Source organism: Eubalaena glacialis, chromosome 7 (assembly GCF_028564815.1).
Source record: "Eubalaena glacialis isolate mEubGla1 chromosome 7, mEubGla1.1.hap2.+ XY, whole genome shotgun sequence".
Lineage (NCBI taxonomy): Eukaryota > Metazoa > Chordata > Mammalia > Artiodactyla > Balaenidae > Eubalaena > Eubalaena glacialis.
This window is the reverse complement of record NC_083722.1, coordinates 106,288,810-106,307,018: the sequence shown is the minus strand read 5'-3', so window position 1 is coordinate 106,307,018 and position 18,209 is coordinate 106,288,810. Positions and strand designations below refer to the sequence as shown.

Sequence of the window (18,209 nt, the reverse complement as noted above, 5' to 3'; positions counted from 1 at the left end):
TTTTTAATCCAGAGAGTGGCATGTTCAAATCCGAGAGGTTTTAGAGCCAGACAGGTCCCAGCTCTACTCCTGGCTCTGCCACTTGTGAGCTTTGTGACCTTGGCATGATGTTATTTCACCTCTTTGAGTCTCGGTTTCCTCATCTGTAAAATAGGCACAAGAATGCCTACCTCATGGGGTTATTGTGGAATACGAATGTTTTCAGAGCCTAACAGAGCTCCTGACACATGGAAGCCACTCAGTAAATGAGGGTCCCTGTCAGCATCACTTTGGGGACAGTGAAGGTGGAGGGGGCGGGTTGTGAGGAGCCAGTGGAAAGGTTGTGGATAAGGAACCTGAACTAGGTCGGGAGCCCAGGGCGGCGAGGAAGAAAATGAAGCTTGAGCTCTTACCCGACTTGAGATCCCTGGGTCTGGGTACCTGACTGAGTGTAAGGGGGGAACAGAGTCGAGGGCTACCCTGATAGTCCAACTCTGGGAATCTGCGAGGACGCTTTAGATGCCATAATTGGCACAGAGGTCACAGAAGGATGAGGACATCTGGGAGAGTCTGAGAGCCTGGAGGACCTTCAGAGGGGACATTTGAGAGTCATGGAAAGTTTGGTTCTAGAGCTTAGGAGAAAGGGCAAGGTGGAAATGTCAGTTTGAGAATCACTCATGTTAGGATGCAAGTTGATGTCAGGTGGGTGACATTGCCAGGGAGAGATGAGGCATTAAGAGGGTCAAGGGCAGGACTGTGGGAAAAGACTGCAGTTCACCCAAAACAGAGAAGCCATAGGAGAGTGGGAAGAAGGGAGGGGGGTCATCAGGTGTGGGCAAGGGGGTAAAGACAGAAGGGCCCTGGAGCGGCTGGTGGGAGTCATTCCCAGAAGACACCTAGGGCCTGGCCTAGCCGGAAGTGACATTTGGAAAAGCAGGGACAGGGAGCTGGAAATGATTTTGATCCATAGGCTGTGCTACAAGAGCAGGACAGGATTCTAGAATGCAGAACCAGGGGAATGTTGGCTACAAGAGGAAGAAGACCGAAAGAGGGGCTGGAATGGGACCCCCAAAGCTCTAGGGCAGTAGTTCTATTAGTTTAAAATTCCCAGCCCCACCACCAGAGAGTGACCCATCTCTGCAGGCTCGGGCATGGGAATCTGTGTTTCAACCAGCCCCCAAGTGATGCCAACACAGGTGGCCCTTGGGGAACCACACTTTGAGTGGCCCTGCTCTGGGGTCCCCGAGCTCCACTCAGAGAAACTTTTATCGAGAGAGGAAGGAGAGGAAACCTTGGCCATGGGAGGCAGTTCCTGCTCTCGGCTTCTCCTCTGGCTTCCAGACCTTCTGATTCACCACCCTCAGGTCTGAAGCCAAGTCAATGTCCTGACGGACATCACTAGCTTTCCACCAGGGAGACTCTGAGGGAGAGAACCTGGGCTGGGGCAGGAAAGGCAGTGAGTGCACAGTCACCAAACCAGAGATAGTTCCGCTTGAGCCTGGAAGACTCACTGCAGTAGTGAGAAATAGAATCTGAAAAACACCCCCCAACACATACAAACACCAACCCCCTGCCAGTGCCTGCATCAGTCTGACTCCCCTTCTCCTTGGAATCTAGGAGTCCTGCTTTTCTGCCTTTTCCCCTTTTCTATATAGTTCTATTTCCTGGCCTCTGTGTTCTCAGGCCACATAGAATGACTTTCCCCAAGCCTTAGCTTCCAGCTTCTCTGATTTGGACCCCAAAGAACTTACTCAGCTATTCAAAAGTAATCTCCCAACTTAAATTCATCCCTTGGCATCTCTGGGGGTGAATTTTCCTTCCCCATTCCATGGAGGAAAGAATTTAATAAATTCAGACAGACTGAGATGCCACCGCTTAACTATGGTCCCAGCAGGAACCAGAGGGAAGGGACCAAGCACAACACAAAAGAATGGATCATTAGTGGTGGGATTTCTGGCCTTGGTGACAGGTGGCACTGATGGGCCAAGGTGAATCTTCTGCGTATGCATGTAAGTGGCCCCAAGTGACCTTTTGCCTGGTGTCATTTTCTTGGCTCAGGCCTGCTCACTAGGACACCTCATTGCCTGACAACCTGGCTTTGAGCGACAGCACAAATGCCTGGGGTCAGCTAGCCATGCCTGCTCACATAACTCAAGGAAAATGCCCTGTGCCCTCCCTCCTCCACCCACACCCAGTTCCTCAGGCTTCCCAACCCTGCGCCCCGCTGGTCAGCACTGCTGTCCTGGATAGCTCTAAGGGCACTTGTAACCCTTTGCCCTATGTCAGCACCACAGAACATGGACAACTCCTTGGCACGTGGTCCCTAAAACCAACTCAGATCCCGAATCAGCACTGTGGCCTTGGGGACAGCTCCCAGTGGAGACCGTTCCCCACTGCCTGTTTCTTTGTCCTCCCCAGGGGGGCTGTCAGTCAGCACCACAAGCACGTGGACGGCGCTCACTCCCGGCCTCTGCTGGTCAGCCTGCAGGGGAGAGAGGGGGGCCTGTGGTTATCAGGTTCCCTGACCTCAGCTACCCAATCCCTCCCAGCACCCGCCTCCCTCCATCCATCAACACTTCATCCCCAGAGCCGGCTCCCTGGGCCCCAACCCTCCACGGTCAGAGGTGAAGCCTGAAGACTCACCAAGGAGCCAGTAACCTGCTGTTGTTTATGGTCAGAGCACTGACATGGCAGAACCCTGTGCTTCATTATAGAAACCAGAAAAAAGGGTAGGAGCCTGGTCTGGTGGAAAGAGGGATGTGAGTGAGCCCTTAAGAGTGTCTCTGTGTGTGTGTCAGAGCTGGCTCTGCCGCCCTCGCCCCTCCAACCAAAGACCTATGCCAGTCACTGCACTCTTTTTTTCTGTTTCTCCTCTGGAAAACGAGAGTGCGGCAATACCCGTGTCATAGGGTTGTTGTGAAGGATTAAATGAGATAACAAACGTGCAGCGCATAGAATGGTGCTGGGCACATAGCAGGTATGATCCAAGTGTTGCTGTTACCATTTTTTGTCTTTCCTTCAGACCTCTGCTTGTAACCCACGGGGACAAAGCTGGAGGTAGGAGAGAAGGAGGCAGATGAAGACAGGAGGGGACAGTGTCACTATAGCCAGTTAGGATCTGGAGGCTGTGGGCAGCCAGGGAAGTCAATGTATCTGTAAGGAGAGTTGGGCAGGGAGAGAAATGAGGCTGGGGAGGTGGCCGAGACATTTGACTGAAACCAGAGGACACTGTCCAGAACAGCTGGTCCATTTTAGGCAGAGTCACCGTCCCCAGCCTTCTCACTGCATGGCCCCTCTCTTGCAGGCCAAAGTGAAGTCTCCCCCAACACTTTTCTGCCTCAGCTAAGCTTTCTTGCCTCGATATGCTGATGACTTTACTGTTTTTGCTTCACTGGAAAACTCTCCTTTTTAAAGGGAAGATTTCTAAACAAGGAGCACATAAAGGGTACAAATCTTGGAAGGCAGGCACTGCCATGCAGAGGCTGAGGGAGGCGGGCAGTGGATGTCAAAGGCACCAGGTGAATTCTCATCAGCTTGTGACTCCCAGGTTCTAGGGCATTTCTCCTTCCTTAGGCCTCCAGCCAAGCAGGAGTTGGCTTGCAACTAGGATGGTGCTCTGCTGGGGATGGCAGGGCAGCAAGGAGGCTTGAGGAAGTGCGTGTGCCCTTAGAAGCAAGTATCAGGTGATGGGAGAATCCTTGAGGATGGCGCTAAAATGGCCCTTTAAGACTGAGTGTCTGTCCAATCCCCCTCTCACTTTATAGGATAGGAAACTGAGGCAAAGGGAAGAAGGCACTGGTCCGAGGCCACACCGTGAGTTGGTGAAAGGCATTGGGACACAGAGGAAACACAGAGGCTTTGGACTCAAGCAGGCATATTTAAACTATGCCAGGTCCCATCTGTATGGCATTGGCCATCTGTAACCCTCTGAGCCCCAGCTTTCTTGCCTGTAAAATAGGGACAGTGATACCACACAGCCCATGGAAGCGTGTGCTAAGCAATCTCTATTAATAGTAGTGGTTAAGCCGAGATCGGGACTCAGCAGATCTGGTTCCCAGGCAAGTGCCATTTGGATTACATCCTCCCAAAATCTGAAGCAAAAGTTGTGCAGGAATCATTCAACTTGGTCTGCAGAGCCTGACCATGGGGTTTCGGGGGACTCTGTGTGGCAAAGTGAGCATACCTTCAACAGCTAGAAGGAGGGTCTGTGCACCTCCCTTTCTCTCTTCAGAATCCCAGTGCTTGGGGCACGGTCTGAGATGCAGCTTTTTATTGGAGAGGTGGATGGATGGATGGACAGATGGATGGACAAATGGATGGATGGATGGATGGGTGAGAGGATGAGTGGGTATGTAAGACGCCTAGAGGACCAGAAATGTGGGGTTTTTCCTACCATGTAACATTGGAAACTCCTTTGGAGAACAGGGGAAGTGGAGAGAGTTGACCCTGCTGGGCAGCTAAGAGCTGGGGACCTACCCTCCCTTGAGCCAGGCAGGAGAGTGAGAAGCTATGTGAGACACCCTGAGTGCCTAGCAGCCCACCCCCTGGCCCTGTTTCCGCCATCTGTGCCTTTGAGGCTGATGCGTGGCTGCTTCTGTGGGATATATAAATATATATATATATATATATATATATTTTTTTTTTTTTTTTTTTTTTTTTTAGATTTTCCTTTTCTGGTTAACAGGATAGGAGTTTTCTAAAAATAGCGCTAAACTCGCCTCTGAGGTATTCATTTTCAGTTCCCTTCCTCTTTCCCCGTTCTCTCTCCTTGACTGTGAGAATTCAAAGCCGAGACTGTCATTGTCAGCTTTGATGCACACACATGCATGCATACACACAGATCGTGGGGCTTGCACACTCAGAGGCGGGCATGGGCACACACATCTCTGGCTCACTCACACTCACAGATACTCACTCATCCTGACGTACTCCCGTAGACCTGCACAGCACATCTTGTCCTTCAAGATCGCCCAGAGTCAGTGCACATCTGCTGACACACCACAGGTACCCTCTGACACACATACACACACACACACACACACTCACACGGAACATTCCCTCCCCCAGAGAAGGGCGGCTAAGACAATGGCTACAACCCTTTGACCCTCCCAGTGAGGCTGAGGGAAGAGCAGTTGTCCCTCTGCCCCCAGCTGCCTGGCTGAGGTCACCTGTTTCCCCGGTCAGCACCGAGGAGGGTCCCCTCAGCTGGGGCGGGGCAAGGTGGGGACCACAGAAAGGCCAGAATTTGCATCCAGGAGAGGAAAGAAAATGTCCTGCCTGTGGGGATTACTCAGTCAGGACCAGAGCAGAGGAGAGGCTAGCCCTGTAAACTGTGCCTACAAACTGGGACCCTCCCCAGCCTTCCAAGCGGTGCTGGGAGCCTTGTGGGGATGGCACGGTTGGCCTGAGCCCCGTGTTCAGGATAGTAGCGTGGGGGACAGTCTGGGTGAGCTGAGAGCAGAGGGAAGGGGCGAGTTAAGTTACCATCAGAAGAACAGTCCCTGTTGAACAAGTCTTACGCTATGTCAGGAACTGCTCTAAGCTCTAACTCAGGTAGTCCTCGCAAAGCCCTGTGCGTGAGGGAGGCGTTCGGGGAAGAGGGGGTGGAGGCCCAGGGAGGGGCTAAGACCTTGCCCCCCCCCACTCCACCCCCATCACAAAACTACCAAACGGCAGCATCAGGCCTCATCATCAGGGATCTCCAGACGGGGCTTGTGTCCCCACATCTGTCACTGGTGCCAGGGCCGATTCAAAGTAAAGGGTGACTTTATAAATACATATTAAGATGGCATTTAAATTCAGCACGTCTGAAAACAGAAGGATTCGGCATCCGAAAATTATTTTTAGCACGTAATTCATTTGCGATGTCCCATCCTTCAATTAGGATTTGAAAAGCTGATGGTTTAGGTTTTGGGGTGTTTTTTTTAAAACCTTCTTTCGAAAGATAGATTTCTTCTTTGTTAAATTAACTCCAAAAAGAAAAAAAAATCCATACTCCTTCCTCTGCCAGAGTCTCTCCTGGCAAAGACTTTTTATTAAGGTGCCCCTAACCTATTCTTGAGTCACTGAAATGTAACAATACAGAGTCATTTAAATGCTAATAAGATGAAACCGAAATGCATAAACCCAATATTGTCAGAACATTCATTCTGGATTCTGAAGGGGCTGGCGCATCAGAGCCTGAAGGGACCCCAGAGAACACTAGTCCAATCTCTTCAGTTTCCACATGGGAAACTGAGGCCCAGGGAGGAAAGGGACTTGGTCAAGGTCACACAGCAGCTTGGAAAACAGGGAGGGGCTTTTCAGTGGGCTGTGACCCCAGTTGGCTGTGTGACCCCTAGTTATGTTGCTCAACCTCTCTGGGCCCAGGACTGGCTGCCCAGACATCTGCCCTGCCCAGGCACATGTCTTAGCTCGGGTTGCTATAACAGAATACCATAGGCTGTGTGGCTTAAACAACAGAAATTTATTTTTCATAGTGCTGGAGGTTGGGAAGTCCAAGATCAAGGTACCAGCAGATTCAGTTCCTGGTGAGAACCCACTTCCTGGATTACAGATGGCCGTCTTCTCACTGTCCTCACACGACCAAGAAAGATCATCTCTCTCATGTCTCTTTTTTATAAGAAGACTAATCCCATTTGTGAGGGTTCCACCCTCATGTCCTAATTACCTCCCAAAGGCCCCACCTCCAAATATCATCACACTGGGGATTAGGGCTTCAACATATGAATTTGGGGCAGGGGGACACATTCAGTCCATAGCAGCCTGTGTGCCCATTAATTAGGACAGGGGTGACTGTCAGTGTGGTATTAAGAGCTGGCTGCAAATGAACCTCATCTCAGCCTTGAGGGAGGTGCACTTGCTAATAACAGGGTGCATAGGTAGGAGGGAGGTTGGGGGAGGTGCAGAAGCCAGCACTGTAGAGTATCTGCTCCAGGCCAGGAGCCACACAGAGACCCACACATAAGGGCCTCAATCGTTCCTTACAGCAGCCTGTAAGACAGATGGGTCAACCTCACTGGGCAGATGAGGCCCAGAAAGGTTAGGTGACTTCTCCAAAGTCACACAGCCCATTTTCCTGCAGGGGAAAAAATTTCCCTACTCATGTTAAAAGGAAAAATCTTCTCTGATACCCTGGGCCAGGTCACACCTTCCTGCTCTGGACATGCACAGCACCTGGGACTCCCTGTCATGGCAAACCCATCATATTATGGAGGTCACTCATTTAATTGTCTCTCTTCCGCCTTGTCAGCACAAAGTAGGTGCACACAGCACAATTAATGAATGCTTGGTTGGATGAATGGATGGATGAACATATGGGTAGATGGATGGATAGTTGGTTGAAGATCATTGTTCATCTTAACACAATAGTCATTAAAATCACAAGTAGCCCATTAACTCATCCCTACTGTTGTCATCACAGATATAATTACTGCTAACGGTTCTCATAGCTCGTGCTGTCAGAGATGTAATTATCAGTGCCTGTAAGACACGCCGCAGGTAGCAGGAAGAGAGATAGAAAACAGCACCTCGGGGTTAGAGAGTCCCTTGTGGTTTTTGCAAAGCACTTTCATTCACATACGGCACTTCATTTAAGCATTGTAAGAACCTCATGAGGGAGATGCACCAGGGAAGGCAGCAAAGCATCCTGATTAAGAGTATGTCTCTGGGTCCAGACTGCCTGAGTTCAAATCCCAGCTCTGCCACTTACTAACTCTGTGACCTTGGGCAAGTGACTTCACCTCTCTTGGCCTCAGTTTCCTCATATGTTCTAGGGAATAACAAGACTACCTGTCTCATAAAGTGGTTGTATGGATTGGTAATAATCACAATAGTTAGCGCTTACCATGTGCTTGGCTCAATGCTTAGTATTTTGCATGAAATAATTCACTTAAGCCTCATAATAGCTATGAGGTAGATACTATTACTCCCCCTCCCTTTTTTTAAGATAATGAAACTAAAGTTAATTGGCCTCCCAGACTGTTGAGAGGTGGCAGAACTTGAACCCAGAGGCTGTGTCTGCTAGAGCCCCTCCAGTTAACCTCCACAGCATCTCTACACACAGGCCTGCTTGCTCCCTGCCTCACCTGCTCCTCTCAGGGATATACCGTTAGGGTCAAAACTCACAGGTTATGGTGGTGGTGCATGCCCGGATGGCCAAGGACCCCGAGTGTTCCTGCAGGACTGCGGGTGGGAATCCCAAGCACACACTTTCTTTGGTGTCTCATGTCTCTGCTTAAGGCATCAGGCCCATTTTAAGTTCTACTCTGTAAGATACCAGTTGGTCCCAGTGTGAAGATAAGGCTTCCTATTGCATCCTAGAGTGAAAGTGCCCTCCTGTGAGGTATGACAGGCTTCTCCTGTGGCTCCAGCACCCCCTGATCCAGGCTGGGAAGCCCTGTATGCCGGGTGGAAACTCACTGGATTTGAACATGGTTCACAATTAGTTCCCAGTAAACTGGGAAGTAGCAGGGGGACAGGGGAGAATGACTTATTTTACAGATGAAGAAACTGAGCCTCGGAAAAGTGAAGGGACTTGCCCAGGATCCCACAGCCAGGATTCAGGAGAGCTCGGATTTGAACCCAGATTGCTGTGATTTAGGATCCTGTGTTGGTCTTCCGAGAGAGAGGAGGGAGCGCCCCCTAGTGGGAGGGGAAAGAGCAATGGGCTGGCAGTCAGGAGATCCCAGCCTATCTCTGGGCTCCGTCCACTCTTGCTCTGTGTGTCTCTGGACAAGTTCCTTTCCCTCTCTGAGCTTCAGGTTCCTCACTGGGAAAATGAGATTAACCCTAACTTACCTCCAGCTCTAAAACTCTGTGCAAGGGGAAAGGATTGTGAAGGAAAGAGATGGGGCAGGGGAGGGGGGCACGAGGGAGGAGCTGGGGCTGGGATGGGGCTCAGTACCACCTTCCTGCCCCCACCTCTTCCCCCTCACTGTTCTGGGCCTAGGACGGCCAGCTTTCCGCGGCTGCTGGGCGGGGCGAGTCCCTGTGCCAGACCCAGCCGAGCTCAGCAGAGGCCCTTTGTCACCCAACGCTTGCCGGGGCCTTGGCCACCGGTGTTGGGTATCTGGGTGGATTGGGTTCTCTCCTGGCAGCTCCACAGATGCCACACTCCGGCAAGGGTGGCCAGGTGGGCAGGGAGTAACCGGTGCTCCCTCCTCCTCCTGGGCTCCCCAAGGGACGTGGCAGCCGCTGTCCGTCGTTCCGGACTCTGGGGCCCCAAGGTGAGGGTTCTGTTGACCCCGGCTCGTTCTGGGGGCCACAGGGACATCCTGGTGAATATGCATGAGACGGACCCTCTGGCGAGGCTGAGGCCCTCGATCAGTGTAGCTGTGGGCTGCGGGTGCAGGCGGGTTGCTTTCTCCCATCCCCACGCCTGTGAGACTCGAGTGGGGAGAGCAGTGCGTTTTGGCAGATATAGGAGGCGTGGACAGGGGAAGCATCCATGCTGCGGGGTCTGGGAGCTGCTACTTGGGGGCAGGGGGTTAGGCCCCTGATTGTGTGGGCATGGCATGTGCGTACACAGGGTTGTGAACACTGGTATTTTTGAGGGGAGGAGGTGGGGATGTTAAGATGACGCCTGTAAATGTGACTACGTGTGACAGTGTGCATGGTGCGGAGGGGTGTCCGCCAGCATGTGTGTGAAGGGGGCCCTGTGTTGGTATGTGTGTATGGCAGTGGGTGGGCCCTAAAAGTAGGCAGGTAGGATGTTGCACCCCGAGCGGCATGTCACAGGGTGTGTGTACACCGGGGTTCGTTATCGTGAAGTCCGTGTGTCCATAGTGGACAATTAGGGGGTTAGCATGTGTTATGAGGGTGCACCAGGCTGTGCCAGTGGGGTGGTATAGCATGGAGGGCCTAGTGGGTGTCAGGACGTATGGATTTGCAGTGTGTGCCGGCGCGCGATGGGGTATTGTACGAACATCCACGTCCAGGTATGTGTATGTGTGGTGGGTGTTATTTGGGTGGGGGGCGTGTGTGTAGCACCTGCAAGCCGGGCCTTCCTGGGTACCTGTCCCATGCGGCCTCCAGTGCCTGACCCCTGTCATCACTCTCTGCTTGCCCCTGCAGGAGCCACCGCCCCGACCATGTAGATGCCAGCTCCAGGGAGCAGCATGGGCCCCGCTGAATGGAGACTCCTGTGTCTACAGCCCTGAGCCCCTCCGGCCCCTGGACCTTGCCCCACGCCCGGGGACGCCCCTCAGAGCCCACCGCCGCTGTCGCCAGCCCACCTCGGCTGCCCCCTGGAGTCAGCTGCCAGGAGCCACAGCCGTCCAGTGAGGTTGTGCTGCGGACAGCCACGCGGAGCCATCGCCTGGCCGCCTCCTGTCCAGCACTGACCCTCGGGCCCACCCCGAGCGGGGACTGCGGCAGACATGGGTGACATGACCAACAGTGACTTTTACTCCAAAAACCAAAGAAATGAGTCGAGCCATGGGGGCGAGTTTGGGTGCACGATGGAGGAGCTGCGCTCCCTCATGGAGCTGCGGGGCACCGAGGCTGTGGTCAAGATCAAGGAGACCTACGGGGACACTGACACCATCTGCCGGCGCCTCAAAACCTCACCTGTCGAAGGTAGGTGCACGAGGCTCAAACACAGGGTTTGAATTCGGGGCTCAGTCAGACCCTGGGCTCCCTTACCCAGGCCCCAGGAAACCCCTCGTCTGGGCTTGAGCATGGAACCAATGATTCAATTCCAGCTCCCCAGCCCCTGCTGCTGGGCTGGGTCATGTCCGACTCATCCAAATCCAGACTCTGATTGGGGATCCCTAGGTCTCTGGGGCAGCCGTGGAGCTGCTGGGAAGACAGGGCAGGCAGGAAGATGGGCTGTCACGGGAAAGGTGACAGATGCCCTTGTGTGTCTTGCCCTGGAGATGGGCATGGGGCTTTCTTACAACTGCCAAAATGAGCAGGCCTGCGATCTCCAGACGGGGAAGGTTTCAGCTTTCTGGAGGGGACCAAAGCCATGTCATCTGCCACAAGGTGGAGAGGAAAGGCACCAGCCCAGCTTGGGCACCAGAGCTCACAGTTTGGGTTCCATCCCCACAGTTACCTTCCCCTCAGCAGGAAGAAGAAAAATTCCCTAAATAAACCCCAAAGGCACAGGTGTGAGGTACTCTGCCCTGGCACTCCCAGTCCTGCAACTTTGTGCAAAGAAGCTGCACTGAGCCTCAGTTTCTTCCTCTGGAGAACGGGGCCAATACCTACCTCACAGTGCCTAGTAGAAGGCTGAGCATACAGTAGGTGCTCAATATGTGGCAGCCATTATTATTCTAAAGAGAGTGGATGACAATCCCTCCACCAGGTATAGACCACAACCTGGGAGGCAGGCAGCATTTGAAGTCTCATCCCCACTGACAGACAAGAAATCTTTGGCTAGAGGTCCCTACTACTCCATCTCCTAACTCCAGCCCCCGTGCCCTGGGCACTGCTGGGCACTAACCCTGAAATGCATTTCCTGCAGAGGCTGCCTCTGGACCTAGCTGCTCAGCCAGGGCCAGACAGTCCATTGCTGTGCCGGCACCCACTGTGCCCTGCGGCGCCAGGGGTCAGTGTCCCTCTTCGTCTGGGGCCCTCCTCTCTTGGGTCAGGAGGAAAAGCGAAGACTGGTCCTTCTTCCCACATTCGCTCCTGTCTCTGATGTTTTGCCCACCTTGCTGAGTCTGGGCAGAAGTTTAGAAACACCTTTTTCTTTTTTGATATTGTTTGGTTTTGTTTTGGGGGGGAGGGTGGAAATAGGGGAAGCGTCGTTTCTTCCCTGCGTGATTCTAGCTCAGGGCTTGAGAACAGCCACGTGTGGCCCTGAGATGGGAGCAGGCTCAGCCTGGGGGGCTCCTGGGCCCCGGCCTCATGTGAACACCAATCTGTGGCAGAATGGCCCATGCTCACCTCCACCATCAGTTTGGCACACCTGACCTGCTAGGAGGCAGGGTTGTCCCAATGGTCTTTGCCTTTTGAATGGGACCAGGAGATTCTCTTGAGTCAGGAATTCTTAAGTGTCTCTGGACCCCAGACTCTGTGGAGAACCTGATGGAAGCTATGGCCCCTCCCCGCAGAAGAATAGTCAACTGTGTGCAACAGTGTGGTCCACGCTACCAGTGTGTTCGCAGAGCCCCTCAAAGCCAGGCCCTGGACCCCAGGTTAAGATGTCCGCCCTCCCCTCCCACCTGACAGGCTCGGGGACCTGGGAAATCGAGTGGCTCACGGCCACGCTCCAGCGCTGGGGACAACAGGTGTGCACCTGAGGGCAGGAATCCTGTCCTGCTCCTCTCTGAACATCCAGCACCCAGCCTGGCGCCTGGCACAGAGGAGGGTGGATAATTGACCCATAAAACCCTGAGATGTGGCCACTGAGTCCCCAGCCCACAGAGAGCAGCTCTCAGACGGCTGAGCAGCCAGAACAGCAGATAATCCAGACCAAGTGCAGCAAGGACCCCAGGGATCAAGGAGAAATGAGATGGGTGGGCAGTGGAGGTTAGGGAAGGCTACCTGGAGGAGGAGGTGTTTGAACTTGGCTATGGAGGGAAGAGAAAGGAAAGCATGTGATGTGGCACAGAGCGACATTTCTTAGATAGAATTCCCCAGACTGCTGATGTGCTGCAAGAAGTTACATGAAAAGAAAAATAAAGGAGACTTTGTTTTCTCATCTGTAAATTGGAAACGATAATGACAGCTCTGACTGTTGCTCTGTTGCCTGTCAGCTGTGTGCCTTTGAGGCTTTTGTCTGACCTCTCTGGGCCTTGGTTTTCTAATATTTCATGAGCATCAAGTGAGATCTCTCATGGGAAAGGTCCCTGAGAAGGAGGAAAGCCCATAGTAGGATTAACCAGAGCCCCTGCTGCATTGATCCCCTGAAGGATTTCCCAGGGTGCAGATGGAGCTGAAAGAGGTTTGGGGAAGGACAGAGGAGCGTAATGCTGCTCTTGGACTTGGACTTGGACAACTTGGGTTCAAATCCCAGCTGTGTCATTTAACAGCTGTGTGATTCTGGGCAAGTTACTCAGCCTCTCTGTGCCTTAGTTTCCTCATCCGAAAAATGGGATAATAATACTGACTACCTCATAGGGTTGTGGTGAGGCTAAAGTGAAGTAGCTTAGTACCCCGCCTACCAGGCACATGAACAGCACTGCGTGTTAAGATTCAGCCCCAGAGACTAAACGCCTCCATTTCCCCATCAGTAACAGGGGTTTTGAACATTAAGTGAGATCAGGCCAAGTTCCCGGCATAGAAGTCCTCAATCAACATCAGCTTTTGTTGTTTCCAGTATGATTATCACTACTCTGGAAGAAGCAGTCACGTTCTCCGGAAACGGTGGAATCTGACTCTTCTGGGACACTGGCCAGTGTCCGAGCTGGTGCTACACGTTTTACTAGGCTGTTCTGCATCCTTATCACCCACATTCCTGGAAGCAGGTGGTGTTACCCATTTCACAGATGGGAAGCATGAGGGCTCAAGGTCACCACCATGGCTCACATCAGCGCAGACTTCGAACACAGCTGTGTCAGACACCACAGCCAGGTGTGCCCTCAGCCCCCAGCCACGCGCATGGACCTAGGAACAGTCCTGCGAAGGTGCCCTCTGTCTGCCAAGGGTCTGAGGAGGGTGGAGCCACCAGGGCACTTTTCGTTTTCCCTCTCATGCTCAGCATTTGTCCTGCCCTGTTTAGCCTTCTTCTGACTCAGAGAAATGCTTGGCCTCCAGCCCCAGCCCCCAACTTCAAAGCCCTATGGTCTGGAGCTGTCCCAGCTCCAACCTGTCCCAGGGTCCCAGGTTGGCCATTCCCGACACCCCCTGCCCTAGTCTGCTGACGTCAGCAGGGAGCAGCCTCTGAGTCACACTCCCGGAAACTGCTCCAGGCCACGCATAAATTAGCCTTCCTGTTCACATCCAGCTAATTTTAGGCAAAAAGATCTCTGCAAGTGATAGAGGGGATCTGAAGCCATAGAAATCAACTCCCACCCGGGGCACCACCTGCTGCCCGCACAGGCCATGAGCTCAGCGCCCATGGTCTGGCAGTGTTGGATATTTCACTGGGCCATTGAGTGCCATTGCTTTCCTCTCCCACTGCTGGTTCTCTTCCATCCTGGTAATGCCCCTCCCTTCGTGCCCTCCACTGCTCCCTTCTTTTCACACCTGTCCAGCCTAGGACAGTAGAGCCCCTGAGACCCAGGTTTGAATCCTGACTGGCTTACTCTTCAAGGGACACTGGGAGAGTTCAGTGGATCCTCTCTGAGCCTCAGTTGTCTTATCTGTAAAATGGGCATAATAACACTACCTACCTCACAGGATGATGTGAGAAATAAATCAGGTCATCCACATGAAGGGCTTAGCACTGTGTGGCAGTCCCTAGACACTTACAAAATGATGTTTGTTATCATTGTTATTATTATACCCAAGTATCTCTTTTTAAAAAAAAATCATGCTCTGGCCCCATCCCTGTACAAAAATTAGGCAATTAAATAAGATGGTGCCCAACAAAGGGTCAATGTGTTATCAGAGGAGGCTTCCCAGAGGAGGTGGCTTCGCATTGTCTGGAAAGATGGGTAGTGGGTGTTGGGGTGGCCTGTGAGCCCTGAGGCAGGAGCTGATTGTCATTCTCCACTGTGTCCCAGCACCTGCTGCAGTGCCTGGGACTCAAAAAGCATCAGCAAAATGAAGGAAGGGAGGGAGAAAGAAGAGGTGCGGGTGCTCAGTGCCCCTCTCTGTGTAGTATGGAAGGCTGCAGCGTGGGGACAGGACACAGGATACCCTGCGTCACCCAGAGAACACTTAGCTTCGGTTCCCGGGAGCCCGGAGTGGCAGTGCCCTGAGCCACTCACTCGGCATGCGTGGCTCTCGTCCTTCACTCCTGACCCTGCACCACCGGCTGTCAGCAGGGGCAGCTCAAGAGGCCCTGCTGGGCGCTCCCTGCATTGCATATTTCATGGTGGGGGAGAAAGGGGACAAAGAAGACAGGGCAGCCACAGGGTAAGGTGGGAACCGGATACATCGGAGTGTTGTGAAATGGAACCTCCAGTTAATTTTGTATGAATCCTATGGCCTGCCCAAGTCGGGGAGAGAGAGGGGCTGAGGGAGGACAGGAGAGCAGATCGTGGGAGATGGTACCCCATGTGGCATGAACACGATGATGAACGAGACACCCCTCAGACCTGGCAGGGCCCACATTGCGCAGAGCCACCATTGCGCAGGCACGGGGCAGGGGGGAGGGGCACGAAGGCAGCGAAGGGGGTCTCCTGTTTGTCACTGTGACGCTCTATTTCCCCGTGTGCTCCGTCTCCCCAGGTATCTCTGGAGCCCTGAGAGGTCAACAGGGAAAGTGAGGCAGACACAGCTGTAGCAGTGTCCCAGGCAGGGTGGAGCTGGGGGGCCACTCAGACACAGGGTCCACGCAGGGAATTCATACCTGGCCAGAGATGAGGGAGGACGCCTCGCCCCACCAGCCCCTCCCCACCCCGGTCTTCATGTGAAGCAGCCCAGGATGCTGTCAGGTGCGAGGCCTGGAGGAGCAAAGCTCCTCCAAGTACTTAAGAGGCTGAGGTAACCAACCACCTTCTCAAATACATGCAGGGGTGGAGGAGGGCCAGGCGTGAAGCCTGGGGAGGCTTTCCAGCCTTGCCTCTGTCACTACGTAGGTTCATGACCTCAGGCAAGATATTTAGACTGATAACTTCAGCTTTCTCATCTGTAGAATGGGAATTGTGCTACTTCACTCTCTGCCGTTTGGAGATAGTGAGTTGAAAGTGCTTTGAAGGTTTTCTACCAAACAATCATCATCTTCCAGTATTTACCGAGTATTTCTATCTATTAGGATTCTATTTGATAGAAACCCATCTCAAACTGGCTTATGCAAAAAGGGGATTTTCTGGCTTGTGCAATTGAGAAGTCCAGGGATTGTTCTGGCCTCAGGCATGGCTGGATCCAGGGCCGCCAGTGCTGAGGAGGGCTTTGTCCATCCCTCTCCTGCTCTCTTCCACCTCCACCGTCCTCTGTATTGGCTTCATTCTCGGGCAGGCCTTCACCCCGTGAGGCCCCCAGCAGCCAAAGGCACCTCTTTCTCAGGGTTTCCCCCCTACTGGGTCACCTGGAGCCACTCTTGAACTAATCCCTGTGGCCAGAGGATGGAATAGGCTGATAGGCCAGACCAGGTCATGTGCTCACCCCAGAGGGGTGTGGTCCTACTATGTGCGGGGGAGGTATGGAGGAAGAGCAGGCATGCTGCATGCCCTTGAGGATGGGGAGAAAGGAGAGAATTGAGGAGGCAGGATTCAGGAGCACAAAATCTGGAGTGATCGTAATGACACTGTTAATAATTACACCAGGGAAGCAGGCAGAAGCTGGGTCCGTCCGGGCGGACGGGGGTCTACGACTAGTGTCCCACCAGTGAAGGGGCCAACTCTGTGTCATGGTCAAGTCCTGGCTCCATTCTTATCCAGCTGTGGAACATTGGGCCAGTTATCTAACCTCTCTGTGCCTCAGTTTCCTCATCTGTGCCATGAGATTACAACAGTGCCTCTTTCACAGGGTCGCTGTGAGGATCAGAGTAACACGTGTCAAGTGCTGAGTGCATGGCACATGGCAGGTGCTGTCTCAGTGTCAGCTGGGCACTCTGGGTGACTTGAAGGGACAGGTTGGGTTTAAATTAGTGGAGAAGAAAGAGGCAGCTTATCAGGGCAGATAATGGGCTTAAGCAACACGTGTGAGTCTATGGGTTTCAAAAAATGAGCGCCGTATTTGATTTGCAATGCTTATATTCCCTCCCCAACCCTCAGCGCCACCGGGAAAAATAAATCCCTTATAAGCACAGCTTTCTGCGAAAGTCCGATGAATCACGTGTAGACGCTTTCCAGAATGCCACCGGCACATCCTTCTGAATCATCAATAAAATAAACCCACGTGTTGATTGATACGTGCTCTCCATCTTCCCAGGCTGGGGCAGCGGCGTCTATGCTGGGCAAACGGTTCTGCAGGCCTGGGGAGAATGCAGAACAGTTAGAGAAAGGGCCTGACCTGCCACTGACAGGGGGCTCCTGGGGGGTTCCAGCAGGACCAGAGGGACTGCACCTTCCTTGACCGATGCTGCTTGGCTTGGTCAGTGCTTCGTCATCAGGCACCCAGAGGGGGCGTGGAGAATATGGGGTGGGGGGAGCATTTCAGGTAGGCCTCTCACTAGGCGGACCCACCATCCAAAAAGCCTGCATCCCAAAGCCACCTAGTGGCTGTAATTGACTGTGAGCAAACTTATCAGGGCCAGGTCCTTCCTTATATGGGCTTCACAGCAGCCCTGTGTGCGGGAAACCAAGGCTTAGGGAGGAAGATGGCCCTGATTTTTACTCTGAAGGCACCTTTGCTTTACAGAATGAATATGCCCTGAATGCTAAGGGCCTACTGTGTGCTCAGAAAAGAGAAGGAGTGGGAAGAGCACTGACTTGAGTTCCAGCTCTACCCTCAGGGCCCTTGAGCAAGTCACTCCATCCCTCTGAGCCTCAGTTTCCCCATCTGTAAATGGTATGATAAGAATGCCCACCTTCCAGAACCAGTGGATACAGGTGTTCAAGATTGTCCCAGTTTTTCCCCTGTTTCTGTCGTACTGAGCGGAGATGTAAGCTGACACACATTCACGCATTGAACAAATGTGTGTTGTGCACCTGCTATGCACAGGCTTGGGCCACATTGTTCCTCTGGATTCCGTATGCTCCTCAGGCAGTATCTGTGTGACGTGGCTGAACGTGGGACAGGTGGGAGGCCGGGACGGGGCAGCCTTCCAGGACATTCCCTCTTGGTCCAGGACGGAGGAGCCCCTTCCTGACCCCCTTCTGCTCCAGAGCTCCCTAAAGATTCCCTGGAAAGGGGGGTGCAGAGCTGGGTTGTAAATCCCCCTGCCCTGAAGACTCTTTCCAGTCTAGCTGTGCTAGGGCTGCCAGCTGTGACCCCAGTTCCAGCTGTGATACCAGGTACAGCTGTGATACACGGTCCAGCTGTGACCCCAGTTCCAGCTGTGATACCAGGTACAGCTGTGATACACGGTCCAGCTGTGACCCCAGTTCCAGCTGTGATACCAGGTACAGCTGTGATACACGGTTCAGCTGTGACCCCAGAGACTCATTAACGCGTATTGAGTGCTCACAGAAGGCCAGCTCTTCTGCTGAGGCTTCACGGCATCACCTCATTTAATCCACACAAACCCCTGTAAAACAGAAACTGTTTGTATCCCAGCTTTCTGATGAGGA

At 53.1% G+C, this 18,209-nt stretch overlaps 1 protein-coding gene across 1 annotated transcript in view; it reads left to right on the top strand.

The window, feature by feature from the left end:
* ATP2B2 (ATPase plasma membrane Ca2+ transporting 2) overlaps positions 1 to 18,209 on the top strand; it is a 347,108-nt gene that overhangs the window by 228,775 nt on the left and 100,124 nt on the right. The window contains exon 4 of the mRNA XM_061195585.1: positions 10,054 to 10,557. Within this exon, the coding sequence (XP_061051568.1) occupies positions 10,359 to 10,557 (199 nt within the window). The 5' untranslated portion in view covers positions 10,054 to 10,358. The remainder of the gene's footprint in view (positions 1 to 10,053; positions 10,558 to 18,209) is intronic.